Raw genomic sequence first — 20,472 nt, forward strand, 5'->3', positions numbered from 1 at the left:
TGTAAAAACGTTCATAATATTAATAGAATTTAAGTAAGCTAGAAATTAAAAAAAAAGTAATATAAATAATATTTGTTAAAACTTATTTGGGTATGTTGCGTTCACATATAAAAAAATAATAAATATAAAAAGTAGTATTCTTATATATAAAACAATGATATGTCCACACATAAATTACTGTTCTTACATTCTTTTTTTATGTAATGAAGGAGAAATTAAAAATATAAAATTCTTCAAAATAGGGCGATGAGGATTATACTCAAAAGAAATATCTTTTATGTAACTAGAATGCACAATGAAATTGGCTTGCTCACAGTAAAGAAACAAATTAAATATAATGTAGCAACTTTTATTTATAAAATAATTAAGGAGATGAATAAAATAAAAACAAAAATAAACTTTAACCAACAATGTCATACATATGAAACAAGGGATAAAAAAAAGATAAGATTACCAATGAGGAGAAAAACAGAATCTCAAAGCTCATTGGACAAGGGATTGAAGCTGTACCTGTTACCTGTAAAGTTACCTGAAGAAATAAAGGAAATAGAAAAAATCGAAATATTTAAAATTAAATAGTTAGGAAGGTTTTCACGGTCACTGTTATCAATTTGTTTATTTTTTGGATGATACCGTATGTTGGATTTGTTCCGACGTTTCGGCTACCATTGCAGGAGCCATCTTCAGGGTAAACTGAGTGTTTTGTAGAAAAAAAGTATGTGTTTAAGTACTAGTAATTTGTACCGTGTTGCAGTCGGCAGTAGGCACATTTCTATTCATTTTTGTAGTCTGTAGTGCTGGGAACCATGTTGATTTTAATTTCAGCAGACGAATGACGGGCTTTTTCAAATAAAAGAGTGGGCTATATTGAAAATATATTTGATTATTTATTAGGGGGATATTTGTTCGCAATTAATATTGTTTCACATTAAAAAATAATATTCCCCTAATAAATAATAAAATATCTTTACAATATAGCCCCCTTTTTATTAAAAAATTAACCATTAACATTATATAATAATTATATGTGCGCATATAATATAATGTCATAGATAGCATAATAAATATCTATATCTGCAAACTATCGACTGAAGTTTTTTTACGCTGAGTAACGTCACACAAGTGTTTACGCAAGGGCATCTCTTTATGCGTACATACGCTTATATTAATTTAAGTATATTCACAAATACCTATTTTACATTTAACCTGGTATTTCTTGCGTATTCATATCCTATTTAAAATATATTTTTAATATATTTAACACTTTTCTCGTGTTTTATATTTTACGGCATTTCTTCAAACAACTTTATTCTTTTGTACACAAGTTAGTTCTGGGCCCATATTACCATGATTTTTTTAAATGTTCAATTGACTATAATGTAAAATCAAAATTTCTGTATGAAAACTTGAATTTTAAATTCTTTACGAGAGATTTTTTCGTAGTAATATCGCATTTTGGTGTCGAACAGAGGCGATTCTTCGTTAGGTCACATACTGCGAATGCTTTCACGCTACCAAGCTTGTCTAATTTACAAGGCATCAGGTTCTCGCGGCCTTTCGTCTTTAAAATCGTATGCGACTTACACAAATAAAAGTGCGACCTAAATCGATTGAAAACCAGTCGACATTATCTGGAGTGCCCCAATGCACTCGACATTAATAATCGAATGAGACATTAAACATTTATTTGTCAAACATTATCGGCGTAAAACACTCGTCATTCATCTTTGAATAACGAATGTTTTTATTTTTTTAGGTACCATTTTTAACGAGTTGTAAATAACTCTCAAAAACAACAACAAACCATCACGCCGTTTCCCCGTAAGGGTAGACAGAGAGGATAGAACGCCACATCACTTTATATATTATTCCAACTTTTGATATGTCCATCTTCAAGTATTTGTTAGATTTGGTCATGCCATGTCTTTCTCGGTCTTACTCTATTTGTGAATCCATCAACACTCTCATTGTTAATATTTTTAGCCGGTCTTTCGCTGTCCATTCACTCAACATGTCCAAACCAGCGCAGAGCTCCTTACTCGATTTTGTCGATAGTGTCTATCTCAGCCTTACATACGAATCTCGATATTATACGATTTATCGACGAAATAATTCTCAATATTAGGAAATAGAAATCAAGTTGGAGTAGACTACTCGTGCAACCCGATCCAAATTTATAAACTGAACATTTATTATGGAACGAGATAATTGTTTTTATAGAATAAAATAAAATTTATTAATATTTAACAAAAGTACATTATGACAATGGGCATTCAACATTTCACATGAAACCCGATATAAGTTAAAATGATGAATATTATGAAACTGGTGTTTCGAGAAAGTTTCGTTTGTTAGAAAAATGGCCAAATAGTAATGTTTTATATATGGCCAGTCTTAATGTACGGTGTAGAGGCGTTGACTCTTAAAGTCAATATTATAAATCGCCGTAAAGCACTTGGAATGCAAATCCACCGCAGAATGTTATGAATATCTTGGACCAATATGATAACCAACCTCAAAAATGAAGTATTACGTAGAATCAATACGAATAGAGAACTATCTATTCACCACCGTCAACCTCCGTAAAGCTAGGGTTTCCTAGGACAGCGGTGCCCGTATTTTAACGGCCGTAGTGAACGGTGATGCGGTGGATAACCGTCGTAACGGTGACTAGAGTGTGGTTTTCTAGGAAAACGGTGTTATCAACACCATTTAACACCGTTTCCCTAGGAAACTACTCTTTAGTCAACGTTAAGACGGCTGTCTACCACATCACCGTTTACTACGGCCGTTAAAATACGGGCACCGCTGTCCTAGGAAACCCTAGCTTAAGATATCATATTGTGGCCATATGGCGTATCATATGTGTTGAGAGGTTATTATATGCCATACTTTAGCTTGTCATAAAGGGAAAGATCGAGGGACGTACGGTTTCCTGACTTTGTTGAAATATTCGAAAAAGGACCAGGATTAGAACTTTGAAGGAGCTGTTTCGCAGTACTCAGGACAGGGTACTTTTCTCCCAGGTGGTCGTCAACGTCGGGGGGACCCGACATGCCGCCACGCCATGAAGAAGAAACATGATTTAAAAATGATGTTGTCGATAAGTACTACAGATAATTGTTCGAGTTTTCACTTTTTCATTCGTCTTTAGAAATTTTTCAAAGAAAAGCAACTTGTCAAAGCAAAGATGACAACCGACAATAGTCGCGTGGGAGACAAATTGTCACGTCTTTTCAGCATAAGCCCCGTGGAATGTTTGTAATACAGCGTGTTTTTAAATGTTTATTAAATTAACATTACTATTTGTAAACCTGAATTAAATTTGGCGAATCCAGTATAACTGGTTTGTAATATCTCTACATTCTAGGAAACTGTGTTATTATGATATTATGTAATCAGAAATTAATTAAGATAATACAAACGCAGTAGACACTGCCTTAAAGTTATACTATGTAGTTTTATGTTTTTCTGTTTGACGTTTGACTATCGCTGACGTTAGAAATGCCCATAGAAGTATCGATATAATAATCGAATATTTTTTATAATAAAGTATACAAATATGTTATAGAAATAAAAGACGAGTGATACTTTGATCCACAAATTTGGAATATCCAGTGACCGGTTTCATCGCTTTCGCGACATCTTCGAGGCTGGTATCTTTACTAAGGAGTTTAGTAAATAAATAACAATGAACTTCCATCAATAATTTTCGCTTACAAACTTAAATGTTTTATACAAATATGATTTAAAACCGAATAATTTTCTTACCTTGTTACACAATAATTAAAATTTTAAATGTGTACAGACTATTCAAATCTTTAATATTTTCTACTTTATGTGTGCGTAACAATAATATTTCTTATAAATAATTATATTGTGTCTACCAACACAAACGGAATTTGTATGTTTATTTATTTTAAAGAAACAAACAGTCAACAATGATAGTTACATTAAAAAAATACAGTTTAAAGACAGACCAGCAAAGTTTCTAAATAAGAATCATACATATTATTAAATTATGTTAAAACAAAAGGGTGTGTTTATGTGTATTTGTATGAGAGTGAGCTTATATGTGTGTTTATGTCGGCCTCCGTGGTGTAGTGGTCAAGACGCTTGACTCACGCACGGAAGGTTCCGGGTTCGATTCCCGGTGAGAACACAAAAATTAAAAATGTGATTTTTCTCAAGCCTGGGTGCTCTGTGATGTAATTCACCACTGTAATTAGGCCTCCTGGCCTGTTGTGGTGCAAAAAAAAATGTAAAAAAAAAAAAATGTGCATTTATTTTAAAGAAACAAGCAGTCAACAATGATATAATAACATTTTTAAAAAATACAGTTCAAAGACAGACCAGCAAAGTTTCTAAATAAAAATCATACATATTTACTTGGTTCATCGATATACACTAACTCATTAACATGGAGTTATTAAATATTCGAACGCATTGTACTATTCTTTTAAAATATAAATGTTATGAATATGAGTTATGCGAATTTAGTCCCAGTAACACAATTTTCAACGTTAATAAATCTAAAACATTCGTTTTTTTTTATATTAAAAATAATGTAAACACGAATAATCAAATAAAAATGTTTTTTTATGTATATTTTTTCTCTACCCCAAAACATTTAATGAAAAAAAAGGTCGCCAACCAAAAACCCTGGGTTAAAATACCTAAGTCATGTTTTTTTAACTCTTGTGTGGCTGTGATGTCACACTAGTCGACATAGGACACAAGATTTGATATATCTCTCTTATTTTTTTAAATGATGAATTCGTATTTTTTGTAATCTTCAAATGGACGTTTTCACACCCGATTTGGAAAGTAAAATTTGTATCACTATGCTATATGTAAATACAAAAAATAGTTAACCTTGCAAAGCAAAGCATGAATGTACGCTAATTCAGCAACACATATATACAGATACCTTATACAAGACAGAGCACGAATATAGAAGTCATAACTTGGAAGACTGAGACGCTGTTCTGCGGTAGGTGTCATCTAAAACAGATTTAGTCTTCAGTCGGTTAATGACAATGATGGGGGACGCACGCGCGTAATATGAGGGGCGTATTTGTGATTTTTAATTTATTTTGCTATAACAGGATTAAATTATATGTTTATTCCCATAAATTATGGAAAAGGAGTTATTAAACAGTAGTCTCTATGTTTTCCATTTTTTCAAATGTCTGAACTTTAGAATATTCCGTCTTTTACTAGTGGTAACACGATGTTACATCACCGCGCGCAAAGAGATTATTTACTACAGTCTTTTAAGAGTTAAGCAAATTGGTATAAATTTAGATTAATTTATAAAGAGTAATCAGTAATAACAGGTGATTTTTAAATATTCGTTAGTACTCAAATACATTTTTATTATAAAACTTCATGAAGTTATATGTTTTACATCTGTTTTTATTGTATATTTTTTAAATCTTTATTTTTATTTATTCATACGAATACATACATAAAATAATGAAAATACATTCTAATAAAACTTAAAATACAATTATTGTTACTATATACTAAATTATTTTAATTTAAACTCTTTTATTCCCATCTTCTTTATATATAATTCCTCTTTACGTGTGATGTCACTAAACTCCTCCTAAACGGCTTAACCAATTTACGTGCGGTTTTTAGAGAAAAATAGATCTTTGCGCTATGCGTGTTCGTAGATATGAAAATCTTTAATCTAATATGTAGAAAAGAAGTAAAGAGCAAAATTTTTTTATTCATCGATCTACCAGGGTTGCATTCGAGGAGTATGCATTTACATTTGTTTTTTTTTGTGTTTAAAAAAAGTTAGTTTTTGAATGTTTACAGACAGCATTTGTTTTTTCTGGATCTCAATCAGATTCTTTCCTTAAATTTCTTATAATTTTACCCACTTATTTATTTTTACTGGATTTTTGGCAATACTGAAATAATATTAAATTCAATACATTTTTAAAAATCGTATTCCTACATAAGTACACCCCTCTGTTGGTGAGAAGACTGGAATTAAACGTTAGCAAAAAAATACCATATTTGAAAAAATATTTATTTTATGCTTTGGAATTCAACCATAAACAAGTACCTAGGTACCGACTTAAATTCAATATTTGAATATTAACCGTTTTTAGTTTTGGAAATTAATCACAAACAAGTACCTAGGTACCTACTTATCAATAAAAGTATTTTTTCAAGCTTATAGCAGGCAAGCCAACGTTCGGGCAGGACAACGTCTGTCGGGTCCGCTAGTAATTATATAAAATCATGATTTACAATCCCTGCTTACACTTTTATGTACATAGAATTTTATTTAGTCTCACGATGGTCTGACGATGTCGGTCGCGATGAAACCCGGTCACCGGTAAAAATTATAAATAAAAGTGTAATACAACTATGTACGTATTTTTATAATTAAAATTCATTACAATATTTGAGTTTGTCCAAATGTTCGTAGACAAAAGACTGGATTTTACCCCCTCGGGAGTCATTAAGATTAACAAATTACAACAGGGATGGAGAATACCTGATAAGGTATTACTAATTACCTAATAAGGTATTCTCCATCCCTGTTGTAATTTGTTAATCTTAATGGCTCCCGAGGGGGTAAAATCCAGTCTTTTGTCTACGAACATTTGGACAAACTCAAATATTGTAATGAAACCAACCGGTCCAAGAAGAAGTTTGAAAAATTGGAAAATTGTTTTCAGGCGTTGCCTAGTCTGTGAAATAATTCAGTCAGATGAATCTCTTCACAAAAATAAAGGTTTCAGCTATTTAACTTCACTAAAATCAACAAATATTAAAAAATATGTATTACAACTTAACGTATAAATCTATTTTGTGTAATTCTATAATTGAAGATATATATGCATGTTAAATTATTTCGACGAATGCTATAAATTGTATGTTTTCTAGTATGTATCTTTGTTGAATTACCTAATAGTAAAAAATAAAATAAATAAATAAATGGAAGAATTGAAGAAATATGGATGTCCAAACATAGGCAAAATGGTGAATGTTACACTGTGTGTAAAGTGGCCACTTAAACCAGTTAATGACAGGTCATAAGCCCTGTAAATGCCTAGACTTCCATATTACCTTATTTAAGGCATTCTCCATCCCTGTTGTAATTTGTTAATTAAAATACAGTTCCACCAAGAAATATTAGGCCCTCAATCTCTCTAAAAACTCAATCTATGTATATAAGTCATACACATATATATGAACATTTCTGTAGTATAGTAAGTTCACAGTACGGACGTAATTTTATGTAAATATTGTAGAAGAACGACATTGAAAACTAAGATCGAACACAATGAAAGCCAAATTAGTTTTTCTAATATTGACATTGGTGAAACAAAAATGGCGACATTACTAACTATTTGGAAACAAGACTCATTTTTATAAGCAAGGAGACACGTCGAATGAATATAAAACAATAATCAGTTTGATTGACGTGAAGATTAAAATTGTCTAAAAAACAACTTAAATCGTAAAGATGACTGACCTAAATACATTACAATTAATTTATGTTTACTGATCTGATTCACAAAGCCATTGTTTTGTTGTAAGGTACAAATACGCTAAAGATATTACTACTTATCTTGTAATTTATGGACACATGAAACGTAAAATAGTAGGTCAATAACAACAAACGATATGTTTTTAGTTATAATTTTTTTTTTTTTTAAGGTAATCCATCCTAAGAAAATCATTTTATTGCTTCTCGAAATATTCGCCTTTAAGTTTTGTGCACTTTTGCATGCGTTCGAACAAATTCGCACAACAGTTTTTCTCTCTGAAGATGGTGTCTCTAAAATATGGTTTTAAAGGGTTATTTTGTTATAAGGTACAATAGGAAAATTTTACTTACATTTTTATTTAATAAGAACAATTTTTATTTCTCATTAGTAGCGTAAATAATATTTTTTAATTTATAATTTTAAATTCCCGCGAAAACGCTTCATTAAATTGGCCACGACCCCAATACGTCACGATTCGGTTAAATTTTGATTTTTTTTGGGACCGTTTAAATTCAAATAGAACATCGTCACGAATCTTGACGTCAAAATTTTCAAGGATAAACATGTCGCGTTTTTGTAAAGGCATAGGGTCAAAGCACCAATGAATGACCGTTTAAGGTTCAGCTTGTAGTGAAATCCACAATAAAGGTATAAATTTCATTATTTAAGCGTACAAAATAAAAGACAACAATAAAAAACACGTTAATTTTTCTAAGTACTTTTGAAATACGAGTATTACAATTATAATTAATATTGCTCTAAAAAATAGCAGAATCACCAGTGAATGACCACTACTACCCCAGTAAAAAAATACTCAAATTTAGTTACATCATATCATTACAAAACACCTTAACACATTAGAATATGGATATATTCAAAGAATTGCATAAGAAATAGCATCAAATAAAACACTTACCACTCCTTTCCTTATAAAAACACAATCAATCTCAGAACAATAACGAAAAGACGCACTATTACCTTTTGACAACTCACAGTTCAAAACTAACAGATTTGTTTCTTACCAAAAGATGTGTCCGTCTACTGCTTTTGTCATAGTTTCTAGTGTTAAACGTTTTTTGACTAGACACATGTAGCAATTCTTAGGTCATTTACTAGGGTGGTCATTTACTGGTGCTTTGACTCTATATAAACAGGTTGTGATCACGTGGCTAGTGTCTCGGACTCATGGATCAAAGGTGCGTGGTTCGAATTCTACTCTATCCCAACTAGATACCCATTTTCTAATACTGAGTTATTTACAACTCATTGAAAATGGCCCTCAAAATAAAATATTTTGATAAATTATAAGAACGCAAATATTAATTTTTAAAAAATATATCACAATAATGATGTAACTTTAAATTTATTTCAGGTCGAAACTTCACTGAACTTCAAGACAGAATAAATGTTGGGTCATGTAAAAAGCCACCGTGTAAACTTCGAAGGAAGACAGACGTTAGTGTGGAAATGAGATTCACACCAAGTATGTACATCGATTTATTTATGTATTAAAGCAATTCATAAACACAATATTTTGAGTTTGTCCAAATTTTTGTAGACAATGACTGGATTCAACTCCCCGGAGAGCTGTTAACATGAACATATTACAACAGAGATGAAGAACATTTAAGAGAAGGTAATATAGAAGTCTAAGCATTTACAGGGCTTATGACCTGTCATTGGCTGGTTTAAGTGGCCACTTTACACACTGTGTAACATTCACCATTCTGCCCTAAATGTAATCTAAATATTGTTGATAAATCCACCTGGTCAATGAAGAAGTATAGAAATTGAAATTATAAAATTTTCAGGCGTTGCCTAGTATGTAGGTGAAATAATTCAATTACATGAATCTCAACCGCATAAATAAAGGTTTTAGCTCTTTAACTTCACAAACATCAACAGATGAAAGAATTGAAGGAATGTAGATGTACAAATATGGGCAGAATGGTGAATGTTACACAGTGTGTAAAGTGGCCACTTAAACCAGCGAATGATAGGTCATAAGCCCCGTAGATGCCTAGACTTCCATATTCCCCTCTCAAAAATGTTCTTCATCTCTGTTGTAATATACTGTTGTAATTCATGAACAGATATTCCGTTCTCAAAAAGGTTCTTCATCTCTGTTATGATATCAGTCAAGTTTCCCTAACATGCAAGAGGTCTTGGGTTCGATTCCTGACATGGTTGAAATTAAAATTAAATAAATATAGTATTTTTACGCTAGAATATTTCGAAGCATGGATATAATTTATTAAAAAATATATTTTTATTTTTGTTTTTCATCATTTAGTTTTTTTTTTAAAAGTAAGTTTTTTTTTCATTACATAATCACGATTTTTTGCTAAACTTAATGTTGAAAATATCATTTTAAACAAATATAATATTTGGGAACAATTATTGATAAATATTTTAAATGGACAGAATACATCGAATATACACAAAAAATTAGAAAACTTTACCATCTCTTCTTACGTCTATCCCTAATTAAACTCAAACAACTGTTTTATTTTATGTAACTCAATTATAACTTATGGCATTATAGGATGGGGAGGCACTAATAAATCAATATTTAAACCTCAATTCGAAATTGCTCAAAAATCAATAATTTTAAAAAAGCCCTTCAGGTACCCCAGCGTCGAGTTATTTGAGAAATTTGAGATCTTATACATAAAGCAGTTATATATTTTTACAATAATGTTTGTGAAAGCAAATTATTTTACCAAATCCCAAAAGGAACACTCCCACCAGAAGTCAAACTAGAGGACGGGTCATGGGGTCTACCACAAACTCTGAATTCGGCAAAGAAATTTCAGGTTTCTGGGGCCCAAAATATTTAATGCGTTACCCGGACATTGCAAAACCATGACCCGGATTCAATTAAATAAATTTGTAAAAAAAATGTTTACTGGGTTAAGGCAGAGAAAAATTGGAAAATTTACTCAAAAACATTAATAAATACTAAATGGTAAAAATTAATATTGTATAACTGTTGAATAATGTAATTAGTAGGTTAGTGTTAGTGTTTATTTACGTATGTTAGTATTTATTTAGCATAAAAATTTCTGCCTTTAAACAGATTGTACCTATTTTAGCAAACTAGACATGATCCAGAGAAATCTATTACCTAAGTGTGTATGTAGTGGATAAAGAAATTGTTATTAAATTTTGATTAATTTGCCTTTTTTATTGTACGGGTAAATATTTGTATCCTTTTTTCATCTTACCTTCATGTATATTTTTTATCGAGATACACTGCAGTGTCCTTTGCACCATTTGGTGCGAAAAGGGAATGATGATAATTTACAAGAATTAACAGAGGTGGTATCATACATGATAAATATAAATATAGCCTCTAAGCTATACAACTTTTTAAGCAAGGACATATTGGCGAACAAAATGAAAAACAATATTTTCAAAGCTAGAGTACATAAATGAATTGCTAAAAAGACTAGACAGGAAGCTGAGAAATATGTTTCATATATAAGAATGTAATTATTGTTTCTTGAAAATCCTTTTTCGTTTTATTGATGTAGATATGTTTTAATTTTTTTTATTTCTTTGAAATATTTACACAATTGATGTGAAATTTTGTATAAATAAATAATACACTGACACTCCGGAACGTGCCTGTGGGCCAGTGGAGTGGCTATATCCATAATATATATACATATATTGAATGTACCTACCTATTGTATAGTCATTTTTGTTAACTATGTATTTGTATTGTATTTTATATTGGATTAAATAAATAAATAAAAAAATAAAATATAGCGCAGGAAATTGGTAAAATAAACCAAAGTAGGGAACAAAATGCCGAACACTCCTCTAGTGGAACGGAAGGCCTGTTGACTGCTGCCAACAGGCCGGCTTCTCCTAAAGAGTTTTAAGTGGTTTCCTCTCCACGTGAGCAAATGCTGAGAAGTTCCTGATTAGCCCACATTAATATATCCCTCCTGATCCCAATAGTTTAGATAAATTTTAAGATATTTAATTGCAGAAAAATCCACTTGACCTTGACCGATCGAAAGACCTGTAAATGCCTAGATATCTATGTTCCCTTCTCTAAAACGTTCTTCATTTCTCTTGTAATATGTTATTTAATTACACTTTCATGATTTCAATTTAAATGTGAGATTACAACTTATAATAGTCATAAAGTTTACATCTTATAATTGTACACTAGTATTTTAATTTAGCGGTTCTGATTTTTAATAAAACGTGTATCAGAAAATAATATTGATGAATCTAATAAAAATATATTAAATATGAAAAATCAATTGTATCATATACATAAAATGGGTTGAAACAATATTGTGATAAATTAAGATTCTCATTAATCATTTTATTTTGTTTTATCTTTGACAGTTACGGAGATAGGAAAAGTTGAAAAGCTATTATTAAAACATAACATTGATATGAAATTATATTTAGAAATACAAACTCCATTTTCAGCCGGGTTAATCCGGTTTAAAATTGGTATTAATTTGTAATGACCAACTGAAACAAGATTTTCAGTCGAATCCGAAACTTATTTAAATAAGTTAGGAGTTACCATGGTTGTTCAACGCAAACATTGATAACTGTAGATAAGAACTGAAAGATTTAATAATGGGAGCAAACATGAGTGATGTAGCAGTTAACTGTCTTTTGTATGCTGATGATGCCCTGCAATTCTTGGTGACAAAAGTTTACGGTGTATGCAAGAACAGCGGTTGATAAATCGAAAGTAACTGTTTTTGAAAGGGATGAAAGCGTAACTTAATGTGAGATCAGTGTAAATGGAGATATTCTGAATCAGGTTGAAGAATTTGTGCACCTGGAAAGTATGTTTAATAGGGGTGGAAAGACTGAGAAAGATATTGAAAGAAGGGTGAGTGCAGGGAGAAGGGTGAACGGTGCACTGAAATCTACCTTGGCAAGCAAATGTTTTTCGCAGGGGGCAAAACTAGCAGTTTCCGATGGAGTCTAGTGACAACCCAATGTATAGTGGCGAAGTATGAAATTGGATTGGAAAAATAATGATGAAATTAAGTTGACTACTGTTTAAATGCGATCTCTCAGGTGAGTGTGTGGTAAAACGGTGCATTATAGGTGCACAAATGTATAGATCCGTGAACTATGTAAGGCTGCGACAAGCATTATCGACAGAATAAAAAAAGGTTGGTTTGGACATGTAGAGCGAATGGATAGCAAAAGAACGGCTAAAAGGATCGACGATGCAAATGTTGATGGTTGCAGAAAACGAGGAAGACCGAGAAAGACATGACACAATCAAGTCCATTAAATACTTGAAGATGGACGCGTCAAGAGTAGGAATAATCGGCGTGCGTGCATGAGAAGATGCATGAAGATAGAAAAAGCGAGGTATGTATTCAAAGACATAGTGATGTGGCGTTCTATCCTCACTGTTTACCCCTATAGAGAAACGCTTTGATGGTTTATTTGTTTGTTTGAAAACTCACTTTAAAACCCCCAAAATTATGCGTTTTTAATGTTAAATCTTATGAATCCCTTAAATAAGTGTTAAATAAGATTCACATGAAATGAAAGGCATAAATTTAACTAGTTAATTTGTTTATTTTTAACACTTTTTGGTTCTTTGTTGTATTATACGTATAACTTATACTTAACAGTTCTTCAATGTACGCTATAGAAAATTGAACTTATTAACTATTAATTAATGAGAAAAATATAAATATGAAAGATCTTAGAACGCAAGAGAACTTAGGGTCACGAGTCATGAGGCATTAGATGCATCCGAGTACAGCAAAACGTAATCCGACACATTTTTTTTAATACAAGTTTTGGCCAAAACCGAAACTTCGGTCGGTCACTTTTAATTTGATAAACTAAGAGTTCCTCTTCCATCGACTCTTGTTTCTAATATCAACCACAAAATTGTTTCAGTTATTAAAAAAATGTTGTTAATCAACTTATTCAAAAATTGTTTTATTCTACAACTATGGGGAACAGGAAACTAAAATGACATAAACTGACTACAACGACAGCAAAATAAAATATTTAAGGTAGTATCTGACCTCCCTTATCTAACACCAACTAAAGAACTCTTAAAAAAACGAAATTAAATGTTAATGAACCTTTTCAACTAGAATCTTTAAATTTGTTGCAACAGAGAAGGAAAACATTTTTGAGAAGGTAATATGGTAGTCTAGGCATTTACAGGGCTTATGACATGTCATTGGCTGGTTTAAGTGGCCATTTTACACACTGTGTAACATTCATCCATCTGCCTATGTTTAAACATCCACATTTCCTCAACTCTTCCATCTGTTGACGTTTGTGAAGTAAAAGAGCTGAAACCTTTATCATGTGGGGTAAAATTCATCTGGCTGAACCAATTAACCTACTAGGCAACGCCTGAAAACAATTTTTTAATTTGTTATACTTCTTCTTTCACCAGGTAGTTAATTCAACAATGTTTTGAGTATGTCCAAATGCTTGCAGACTGGCTGGATTTAGACATACTCAGAACATTGTAGAATCTTTAAGATGTATTCATAAGTTAGCCACAGATATCATTGTAGACAAAGAACTAAAATATGAAAAAAATTGTAAATAATATCAAAACAATTTTTGTTTTACATTTACATTTTACTTTTTTTTTTGCACCACAACAGGCCAGGAGGCCTAATTACAGTGGTGAATTTCATCACAGAGCACCCAGGCTTGAGAAAAATCACATTTTAATTTTTGTGTTCTCACCGGGAATCGAACCCAGAACCTTCCGTGCGTGAATCAAGCGTCTTGACCACTACACCACGGAGGGCGCCAATATCATACAGAACATTACAAAACGAGACAAGGACTATCGAAACTAATAAATCAGGTACTAAAATTATTCAATAAACTACCAGACAAAACTAAACAAAAGACTCAGACAAACTCAAAATATGAAAAAAATATCATAATCAACAACAGAGAATGAATAAAAAATGATATGTTTTTTTTTGTAAAATGATTATAATAATCCGTAAGGGTTAATGAATAAATTTTCAAACAAATAAAAAAAATACCTAACATTATTGTTTGTAATAATAACATACATTTTGTTCAATATAACATTTCTGAAACTTAACTTGACACTGCAAAAACGTACAGTTTTAGTTCAGTGGTTTTTATTTGTCTATCAAACTTAAATTGTGTACTTATCAAACCATACAAAATAACAAAAAATATATTTCCACGTATTTTGTTTTTTTTTATTATTTTTAAATTACTCCGCACGTAACGTCACAAGTTCTAGTCGGTGAGTTATGATGATTGGAGAGTTGTCTTCCCGGAAACTAGAAATCTATCACGACACTATCATTAATTAATTCGGAAGAACTTGTGGCGTAATTCAAAGTAGTTCATTTCCACCATATTACAACGAGTTAATTAATTCAGAGTTCATAAAATATTTTCAATATTTTCGGATGTTAAAAACGTTCTGAAAATCACTGAAAGAGGAGACGTTCGTTTGTTTTTAACGAAAATTGAACCAGGCATAAAATATTTAGTCACACAGCACCAGGCTTAAGGTTCTCATTAGTTATTGAATTTGATTTTTGAAATTTCTTGTATTTTTTCAATATATGTATACGCGCTCTTTTTTTGTTGCAATAAAATATTGGTTTTATAAACTTGCTTTTTCAAATCTCCCAAATTCCTTCTAGATTTTTTTTCACCCGTATACTGTGTTGAAATATATTTGGTGGGCGGTAGGGAAATTTTAAGCATGAAAATAAGCAAAAGTGGGCGGAAGGCATAAAAAGGTTGACGACCCTTGATCTAGATAATTGCATTTGTTAGGTCAGCTCACTTTTCAGGCATTGTACTCTGATAACAACAGGAATTACTGTTTATAAATTGTTTACTCACTTTTAAATCGTTCCTTTTGTTTCTCTTATGAAGCACTTCACTTTTACCACGGATTCCGTCATTCGTAGATGGTGATGAGATGTATATTTTAGGCTGTTTATGTAACGCTAATTGCTCTTTGTCAAAAGTATGCAGGTATATTATGTTAAGGATGTACCAGAGTAACACTTTTCACAATGTGACTTGCTCACAAGGACGGTAGGACAACAATTTGAATAAGGAAGGATGTAGGTAGGAACGGAATATTTTCAGTCTTATATGAGTTGCAAGTATGAAAAAATGAAAATTTCGTACATTTTTTTCCTTTATAAGGCTTTCTACCAAAACATGATAACATCGGCCAAAAACAAGTTACATTAATTTACAATAAACATAAAAACAACACAAACAGAAAGGAATAACAATATAGATACAAACAATAGACAACAAATATATATGTACAAGAATAACATAAAGTAATAATTGTAATAATGAAACATCATTGTTAATTTTATTTTATTCTAATAGATTTAAGAGCAAAGTCCATTTTAAACATATGTCATAACGAAATCAATCTTATACAGTAACGTAAAACTAGAAATGCAACAATATTTTTTTTTGAAGATAGATAAATTAGTACATTGGACAAACATTACCAATTGGATCTTGGTTGATTAGTGATTTAAGGAATTTATCGACTATTATTACTGTTTTTCTAGTTTATTAGTAAAATTATTTATTTTACAATCAAAATAATTCAGATTCTGATTTTCGTAAACAAATCTGAACATTCTGGGTCAGGGGCGAGTCGGAAAAATGAGCGATTATAGACAGCTTACCATTAAATTCGACTTTCGATAAGATTTTTTTATCGTAACCATGTTTGTAGGAAAATAGATAATATATTATAAATCACACCACTGTATATAAATATCTTCCTACAAAAAAAATATCTATAAAGTGCGCCCAGCGCCCAGCCCGTTCTCAGTGAACAATAAAACTAGCTGGTTACCTTAGGTTATTTACAAAAAAGTACACTTTATTTTACGTCTTTAACCTAGTCTTGTTTTTTAAGCACTAAAACAAGCTTGTAGATTACAAATATTATTTGAAGATTCTTTATTTAAAATCTAGTATTCCGAACATTATTTCCGAAGGACTATTTTTCTTTGATAGGATACCGTTGACATATTATGTATTACATAGGACACGTGTCATTCGCAGAGGCCTTTTTTGGCATTATTCTTTTTAAAATGAATCGGTCAGTGCTCAGTGTTGACAGTTACTGCTGAAAGTCATTGTGGTAATTGTTAATAAACTTTTGTGCAAGTATTGTCTTAAAATAGTGTAGAATAAAGCTACGTACGGATATATCGCGTGGTTAATAATAATTGTTTTTGAGTTGATTTTCACAAAACTACAGAAAAAATAGTATTTTATAATTATATTACTTACATATATGTACTTATATTTAGGTACAAATTATTGATAATTATTTGTAGATTACCCATAAAATAAATCACGGCTCGCCACTGTATCTGGGTAGAGGAGCCAATTGTTTCTAACTCTAAGACCCCGTTTTAAAATAATTATCAGATCGATGGGTAGGACATTTATAGGCATAGATAAAATTATGTATGTATGCATTTTATTATCCAATCAATGATTTTCATTCCTTCTGTAATAAATATTGACGTAATTAAACCTTTGCTCTGTGTAATTGGGTAAGTACTTTGTCACCTCACTTGTTTTTATCCGTCTGCAAGATACGAATAATTTTCTCATAAAATAGCGGATATTTTCAGCAGATTCTTATAAAAATTATAGCGATGCATACTCTTTTGAAAAAACAAACCCAAAATATTTTATTTATTATTATTGAGCTTGTTTCTTTTTAAAAACAGTTGTGTTAATAAAAAAAATACAACAGAATTGTTGCCATGATTTTATATTTTTATTAAAAAATAAAAACAATGGATGTAATTACCTCACATAAAATGAAAAACCTTTTTTTTTAATGCTGTGTAAGATTTTTACGTACATACTTATTTACATATTAAATTATGCGTTATCGACCTATTAATTCACATAATGTACATTCATAAAAAGTTTTTCGTTCCCGAAGCACGTCCAATAAAATGATTTCTTGTTTATTTGTACTGGATGTGTCGCAACCATTTTTTTAGAAGATTTAAGAACAGTTAGTACTGAATGGTATTCAACAATTTGTTTGCCAAAAGTCATCGCTGAAATCGGGAAAAACAACCAAAAACGTCGCATCATCCTTTACCATGGCCATGCGTGCTCTCACACAGCACGTCTAATAATATATAGATTAATGTTTCATTGTCTGTATTCATCTGACTTATCACCAAATGACTTTTTTGTGTTTGCGAAAGTCAAACATAAAATGCGTGGAAAGCGATTTTCGTCTCCTCAAAAAGCGGTTGAAGCTTTCCGATTTGGAGATTCCATCTTCACAGTGAAAAACTGTTTCGACAATTGGTTTGAAAGCAACCATTAATTGTTTTTCTTAAAACTTAAAAGGTAGCTAATGTATAGAACAAATTGAAAACGTGTGCAATATTTCTTTAAAACGAATCTATTTAACTAGTTTAAAAGGGACGTTGCATTAGTGTGCAAAAATATTCTTCTTATGTTTCCTATATGCATTTGGGTTTTGCGTAGTTATTTTTTTGTTTGTATTACTAAGTACGTTCTTCCTATCCGAAGCGGGATCTAGAGCATGCGGCCGCGGTCTCAATTTGAAACTAACACTGTATTCCTTCACTATCATACTGGGAAATTCAAAAAAGGGTTATTGTACTGACCATGTGTATTTGATTGATCACAAATCGGCAATACTGCAGTGAGGGGTCTAATGAAAGCTTTTAAAGTTTCTATGTTCTGTTATTTTCGCGGTTCGACTGTAAATAAATATTACATTTTCTCTTAATTAGTTTTTAAAAAAAGTATTGTGAATATGCGAAACTGAAGAAAGACACAAGTTTTTGTGAACAGTTTCGGGAAAGGGGTGTTTGCTTTCATTGTATGCAAAAATAATTCATCACACACCATTGAAAAAAATACCACATAGAGATTTAAAAAATTATAATTTTATATTGACATGATTCCTTTATCAAACTAATAACGATAATTAATATGATTCGTTGGTGATTAAATCTAGATCTACAAAAAGAAATTAGATTTTTAGTCATTGGTGACATCATCTGATATCTGTTTTTAATTATATCATTCGAATTGAAGATCGTTCGCTGATAATTTCTTTGATTGTAAATCAAATATTGATAATGTGATCAATCATGCATGAGAAAACAAGCTACTGATTTAATTAAAGGCGTCATCGTATATTTTTGAACGCACCCATAAAGATGACGAGGTTTAGTTCTTTCCAAATTGGATTTTAATATTTTTCTTAGAGCTGTATAGGGAAACTGCTTTAAAATATACAATAAATTAAATCAACATTGTGTGAAATCATTACACCGATATTTTTTTATTGAAAATTTGTCCTTGTATGGTTAGCAAATTAAAACACAAGAGCCATAAATATTTATACGACACGCGTTCTCGTGAGTATGCATAAAATATTATTATTTGTCATTATAAACATAATAAATTAACAGGTAAGTAATTTGCCTTTTGCTTCAGTTAATTTACAATTATTATTATTAATAATATTCCACATATAAACGGGCTAACTAATTAAAATAATAATTATATCAATGTGTGTAATTTTTTTTTTATTAATTTTATTCTTAGATATTTTAACTGCAACAAAGATTTTTTTTAAATGTACAGTAGGTTTAATGCGTAATAAATACATATTTAAAAAAAAAAAATTTCAACAGAGAGGGAAAACATTTTTGAGATGGGAATATGGAAGCCTAGGTATTTACAGGGCTTATGACCTGTCATTGGCTGGTTTAAGTGGCCACATATTTCTTTGTTGTTTTTGCCGTTGAATCGCCTAAACTGCCTGTAACAAGGGTGAGCTCCCTCATAATAAGACTATGTACATAATATGTATTTATCATATTTTTCAGTTATATTTAGCAAAAACCCACTTTCACTTCTAAAACATTTCTACCCACTTTGAAAGTTTTCTATTGTACTTTTCCCATTTTAAAAATTCATATTAAAAAAATAGATAATGTTTAATTAATAGATACATATTTTTAAAATTATATACGCCTCCACTCGTTTGCGAGTGATTTTTAATATTTAGACATCTATGTTTATAGAGAAGGTAGGATTTCTCTCCTTATCTCGATTGAAGTTTATATATAATCTCGGTTTATTTACAAAAAAATACCATTTCTTTATCTATTTATTTTTATTTTTATTTTTATTTTTTTTAATATTTTTTATTTTTAATTTGTTTATTTTTTCATAAACATATTATTTACATAGAAATATAATCACAAAAATACACTTTAGAATAATACATCTTAAAATTAAGCTATTAACATGAATTGGAAAAAAAGCCCACAAAGACTACAGCGTCTGAGCGTGGGCCATTCCTTTTATAATTAATAAAAAGTTTATGGCATAAATATGGTATGACATGACCATGAAAAGAAAAGAAAAGAAAAATAAAAGAAATACCAAATTAACATATGCTGAAATTACGAAAATATGATTTATTTGCAGTATGCATTTATTTTTATTTTTATTATTTTTTTTTTTTTAAAGAATGTGTCTATCTATTACATGAATGGGTCATATATTTCTCTGGATTATGTCTAGTCTGCCTAACTAGGTACAACCTGTTTTAAGACAGACATTTTTATGCACAATAAACAATAACATGACTACCTACTAGTTAATTTATTATACAATATTTAATCATACGGTAACGTGAGACGAGGACGACCAAGGAAGACGTGGCATGATCAGATAAACCAAAATCTTAAGTCTGGTCATGCCAAAAGCAGACAGAACCGAAGGGCATGTATGACAAGATGTATGAATGAGGAAGAAGCTAGGAATATATGCCAGGATAGACGTGTGTGGCGGTCCATTCTCTCTGCCTACCCCTACGGGGAAATGGCGTGATGGTAGTAGT

At 30.8% G+C, this 20,472-nt stretch overlaps 1 protein-coding gene across 2 annotated transcripts in view; it reads left to right on the forward strand.

Annotated features, from left to right (window-relative positions):
* Npc2b (Niemann-Pick type C-2b) overlaps positions 1 to 20,472 on the forward strand; it is a 54,543-nt gene that overhangs the window by 30,648 nt on the left and 3,423 nt on the right. For both annotated transcript variants that reach the window (XM_088233859.1, XM_088233860.1), the window contains exon 2: positions 8,893 to 9,003. In XM_088233859.1, coding sequence (XP_088089985.1) covers positions 8,893 to 9,003 — 111 coding nt within the window. The remainder of the gene's footprint in view (positions 1 to 8,892; positions 9,004 to 20,472) is intronic.

Source organism: Micrasema longulum, unplaced genomic scaffold (genome assembly GCF_059751315.1).
Source record: "Micrasema longulum isolate JH-2025_06_02 unplaced genomic scaffold, ASM5975131v1 h1tg001159l, whole genome shotgun sequence".
Classification (NCBI taxonomy): Eukaryota; Metazoa; Arthropoda; class Insecta; order Trichoptera; family Brachycentridae; genus Micrasema; species Micrasema longulum.